We start from the raw sequence: 5,760 nt of genomic DNA on the forward strand, positions 1-5,760 counted from the left end.
TCACATACTTGTTAGAACGTGACAGGCATGGTGATAAGCGTACCGTGATACGACCCCGAAGAGAAGGATCATATCTACCGACTGGAATTGGTTTCATGCTGGTATCAGATGGGTTAATTTAGGGGACCCGATGGTCACCTTTGAGAGCGTATGCCAAGCACTTCCGGCAGGAATCATACTGGCAGATTTCGCTTTTCTGTATCTACCAGTAAATTTCTAACTGATGCCATAGCTATTATTGCAGTATCAGATGGGTTAAATTACCCCCCCTTTTTCGCACTGCAGGGAGTGAAACAATGTAGCTTTTTAATTTAGTGAAGGCCATGAACTTCATACTACGGTACGGTCCGGTCCGGTCCGGTCCGGTCTCGTCTCGTATCGTATCGTATCGTATCGTATCTTATCGTATCGTACATATTATAATACTATTTTTTTCTGTTTATTCTGTGTAATTCGAAATACATTTTAACCTTTAATATGTTCTCACTACTGAGGTGAAAAATTATGTGTGCAACACGAGAGCGAAGTTATTTTACATCTCGTGTTTTTGAGTCCCTCGCTACGCTCAAGATTCTACCTTAGAATCACTCGCTTCGCTCGTGATTCAATTATTGCATCTTTCGCTTTCTCGGGACTCAAAATAAACAGTCGCAAGAAAAACCAACTTTCCTCTCTTGTTGCACAAATAACTATTGTACTTTCGGCAGGTTCCGCCGTGGCAGACTATCAAATTCGGACTTAGCATCACTTTTATGGGAAACCATTGTGCATCTCATCGCGGTATCAAGTTGGTTCGAAACTTTACTGCCGGCTCTTCTACCATAATGATGGAGAAATCCACAAGATATAATCTGTGGTAGCTAGATCCTGGCTCGAACTCCAATGAATCGATACAAACCGCTAGGTACTTGCCGTCACCGTCCGTGCGACACTTGCGACAGGTGCGACTGTGACTGCGACAGAGCCATTGAACAATGTGTACGTATACTTTAAATAAGACTCAATATTTGATTATCTCGCTAATTTAATTACTTTTTATAACGGTAACCAAATCCCCAGTGCTGATGGGTAGAATAAAGAATGCCGCAGTACCTTTTGCTACACTATTGTCTATATCGCATCCTGGATGACGATAAGACATATATTGCGCAAAAGTAAGGCCTAGGCAAATCATGTTCAATGTAATGCCAAGGCCAAGAAAGATTATCGTAGTAAACTTATTACCAGATATCAAAAGGCCTCCTTCCAAAAAAAGACCTAGACAGACCAGGGCGTATGTACCGTAGGTCGCAGTGAAAGTAAAATTTACTGAGTAATTGTCCCAGGGACACTCGGAATGGAGAAAAAATGCTACTAGCATTATTATCAATGCCAGTGCACGAAGACACATACGCAAGAGATAAAATGACATTGCATGTTAATTCACAAATTATGTACTTAGGAGTTATTAATACCGAAAGGGTATATTTAATTGAAATGTTCGTAATAATAAATAAATATAGGTACTTACTTATCCGTCACTTTGATGAGTTGTCATGTATTACTTTACTCTTTAAATTATGTACTTATGACTTTCGTAAAAGGTTGTTATATATATAACAAACTAGATTCTAGGGTTCCTGATTTCTCAACCTTTTTTATTTCTAGAGGCACGAGAATGTCTCGAGCAGGATTTCTCGAGTAGGAACCTGCTATTTACGTACAAGTTGATTCACGAAAGCTGGCACGAATGGAATGAACGAAACTTTCATTGTATCGGTATCAGCGACGGAATATTATAGTCGGTGTAAGTTAAGAAGTAAATTTTCACAGTTATGAATTGACCCTTATGCCGACTACACACGTAACTATATATCGTAGCGATTTCAGACTTAGTACAGCGGCCAGATGGCCTAAAACACCATTCGATGTGACTGTACAGATTATATGACATTTTTAACTTTAAATATAGTCAGGAATACGCTGTTTAAATTTTTCCCTTTCCTCGTGGGCACCGTGTATATTTATAATCTACTCACAATGCCCTTTCATTTGGGATCCCACATGGTATGTTTAAAAGAAAAAAGTTAAAAACTTTGTACTGCCGATTTTGTGACGTCACAGTTATCCCCCCCACACTTTTAGAAAGTGACAAGTTGATATTTCGTACTCAGTAGAGTCTACCGAACACAACGATACCACTTGTCGGTAGTATACTGGACAGTCACATCGAATGGTGTTTTAGGCCATCTGACCGCTGTACTAACTGTGCAGATAAATCGAAGGTTCCTAATAGTGCCTCCACACCACACGCCTCCGATATCGTCGTCGATCGTCAGTTCCCCACAGAAGCTTACGCAAGAAACATGTCATCCATGTCGTCAAAGTTAATCCCACCAAAAACATTACATGTAATAATTTTTAAGAAAATAAAAACAGACTTAATAATTCGTTTTTTGTCTGTAGAACATGGGTATATACAATGATGGAACATAATATGGAATCACCATGGTCTTGCCATTAGGCGTACAAACAGTTAAACTTATAACATACTTATTTTTTGCATGGAGTTATCGTTCTTCTCCTAGTGAGTATTGTATTATTTGACTAAGGTGCAATCACGTAAGTACGTCGGAGGTCTTGCATTTAATAAGTATCTAGGCACAAGTAGCACAGTAGAATTTATGTTTGAATTGTCTTTGGTTTTAAATATTTTTTTGACTATTTTTGACATTGTAAAGTTTCAAAGAGAATAATTATGATTATCTTATGATCTGGCAGATGCTTTGTTTATGTTGTATGTCTATTTTAAAAGTGTGAAATGCGTATTACGTTGTTTATTTTGGAGTATTTTATTTTAGGTAATGCATTTGGAGAGATTATGAATACAACTAAACCAATAGATTACTGTGCTCATCCTCATTGTTCGATGAGAAACCAGCACACGATGTGTGTAGCAACTAGGAAAGTTAGCGGGCGGCTGTATGCGTCTGGCATGACCACGTGGATGCGCTACCAGCTGCTGCTGCTGCACAACCGGCACCGCGACAACGTGGCCATGGGCCTGGACCCCGGCCAGCCCCCCGCCGCCAACATGCGCAAGATGTACTGGGACTACGAGCTTGAGGAGATGGCCGAACTCTGGGCGAGGCAATGCCAGAAAAGGCACGACGAATGTAGAAATACCTTCCGATTTAATGTTCTTCAAAACATGGATGTCCGGCCTGTCGTTGTTAAGATGACACAAGCACAATTGCTAGCAGATGCGGTTGACGCCTGGTTTTCAGGTTCGAGGGTTTTACCTCAAGAGAATATTTGGTCCTTTAAACTTACCAACTGTAGTGCTTCAGGTGGATGCAATTCCCACTGGTATTCGGCCGCGGCGTGGGCGTCTACATGGCGCGTAGGTTGTTCCCAAGCACTTTGTACATTAAGAGCGCGTTCTTGTGATGTTTTTCGCAATCGTCGACGTAGTGACACAAAGTTTCAGCAATCGTCGAATGTGACTCGAACAACTCCAAGGGAAAATTTATTGCGCAGAACAAAGTACATGACTGAGGCCTCGGAAAGTAAACATCATTTCAACGACTTTTCTTCTATGTCAAGTACGGAGGTACCCCCGCTGCATCGGGGCGTTCTCGAATTCGCTAGGAAAGCTCAAGGAGAACCTAAAATTATGGCTTATACATTTTGTAACTATGGACCGGCTGGGAATATTGAGGGTTTTCCGATTTACATGAGCGGGATGCCCTGCAGTCGCTGCCCGCCCGGCACGCGCTGCGGCGACCGTACGCACCGTGCCTTGTGCACCGTTCATAACGATCCCGATATCTGACAATTTTTATAGCTCAGCATTATCGCGTTTAAATCTACCTAGAGCCATAGCAAAATATAGTCCAAAGTTGCCATAAATAAATATATGGGAGTACTGAAAGATAAAAAAACATTTATTACCCTTTCATTACGTTACGTATACAATATGTTTGTAAAGCGAGGTTTAGACTAGCAAGAACTTGCATGCAATTTACGTTACATTGCCGACTACTAAGGTAAACTGCATTCAAAAGTTTGATCAGATACCGCAATGTAACGTAAATTGCATGCAAGTTATTGCTAGTCTAAACCTCGCTTTACAGTCATTAGGTCATTACATAATTTTAAGATTCATTTATCACTATCAGGCACTAACTTGAAATATAATAATGTGTTAGCCTTGCATTGCAGTCTATCACAGGGTTCTTATTTCTTGTTTTTATTTTAATTTTTCCCATAATAAAAGCTGCAGTCATCGATAATATTATAATTATATAATTTCCATTGTTTTATTATTTTTGCCGTAAGTACATTAGAGTGTAGGTAGTAGTTTGATTCCTTTAGTAAAAATATAAAATAGATGTGATTGTTGTGGTATATATAACGAAGTAATACGTTTTATTTATTTATATTTTACTAGATCTTTTTTAACCAACTTCGGGTAGGAATATGGACTTTGATTTTAGCAGTAGGTATAATATTACAGTGTGGAAAAATGAATGCAGGGTCCCTTCATATTTTCCACGGAAAGAAGAGGAGGGAAAGTGCCTTGAAACCTAAAGTTAGCTCATTTTACTTATAGGAAAAAATATTTTATTTTTAAAAAGAAACAAAACTGCATTTTTTCCAAAATATCTTTGAAAGTAATCGTCGACCCAATTTCCTTGAAGGAGCCTACATTTCAAACATTTTTAGCGGCATTTTTGATTTTAATGTGCTTTTTTTACACCTATCCTATTCTAGCTTTCTACGATCCAAAAGTTATCTAACGAATCCTATTTGAGAAAATCACTTTCATGACTGATATTTGCGCCTGGAACTGGGAATGGGAGTGGGACTGGGGTGGGAGTGTCTAGGTAAACTAAATCTTAGTTACAATAGGACGAAACATAATACCTATACCTAACTACATTTACAAATCGTTTAGCACCGAAACGTGAAAGTTTCGTCGCGAATAATTATCGAGGATGACCATCGCCTTCACTAGAGTACCTACTAGCCCAAAACTAAATGGGGAACCTAACTGTAAACTAACTAATATTTTAGCCCAAAATCTAAAAATCTAAAATAAATCGCTAAAAAGTAAAATAAAATGAATAAATAATAAAAGATGATAAAAAATTGAAACAAAAAAATCACTAAAAAGTAAAAAATAAAATTGTATAAATAAAAAAATAAAAATAAATAAAAAAATTAAAAAGAAAAAAATATTAAAAGAAAAAACAAAATAAAATCCAAAAAATAAGAAAAAACTGTATTAATTTAATTTCAATTCTTTTAAAAAAAAGGGAACCGCCTTCAAAAAACCAACCCACTGAAAAGCCCAAAATAATTTTTATATACCCCACCCGCTATCCTTGTCCAGTCAGTCCCTATCCCGTCGTAAAGCAAATTTCTGACAAAAAGTAATTAATACCTAATAATAAGCAAATTAATAACCATCCGGGTAATGACTTAGTTTTTGAAGGCGGTGCCAAACCAACAAAAAATACATGTTTAGTTCTTGCACTACTCTACTTCTCGTATTTCTTTTTCTATTTGGCAGCAAATAAAGTTTTTGTTGGTTTGGCACCGCCTTCAAAAACTAAGTCATTACCCGGATGGTTATTAATTTGCTTATTATTAGGTATTAATTACTTTTTGTCAGAAATTTGCTTTACGACGGGATAGGGACTGGACAAGGATAGCGGGTGGGGTATATAAAAATTATTTTGTGCTTTCAATGGGTTGGTTTTTTGAAGGCGGTTC

General features: G+C 37.9%; 1 protein-coding gene across 1 annotated transcript; it reads left to right on the top strand.

The window, feature by feature from the left end:
* The first annotated feature begins 2,752 nt into the window (after nt 1–2,752).
* LOC134754090 (venom allergen 5-like) lies at nt 2,753–3,815 on the top strand. The gene has a single exon (XM_063690166.1). The coding sequence runs from the start codon at nt 2,801–2,803 to the stop codon at nt 3,812–3,814; it is 1,014 nt and encodes a 337-aa protein (XP_063546236.1). The 5' UTR covers nt 2,753–2,800; the 3' UTR covers nt 3,815.
* The last annotated feature ends 1,945 nt before the right edge of the window (nt 3,816–5,760 follow it).

This window comes from Cydia strobilella, chromosome Z (assembly GCF_947568885.1).
Source record: "Cydia strobilella chromosome Z, ilCydStro3.1, whole genome shotgun sequence".
In the NCBI taxonomy this organism is placed as follows: domain Eukaryota; kingdom Metazoa; phylum Arthropoda; class Insecta; order Lepidoptera; family Tortricidae; genus Cydia; species Cydia strobilella.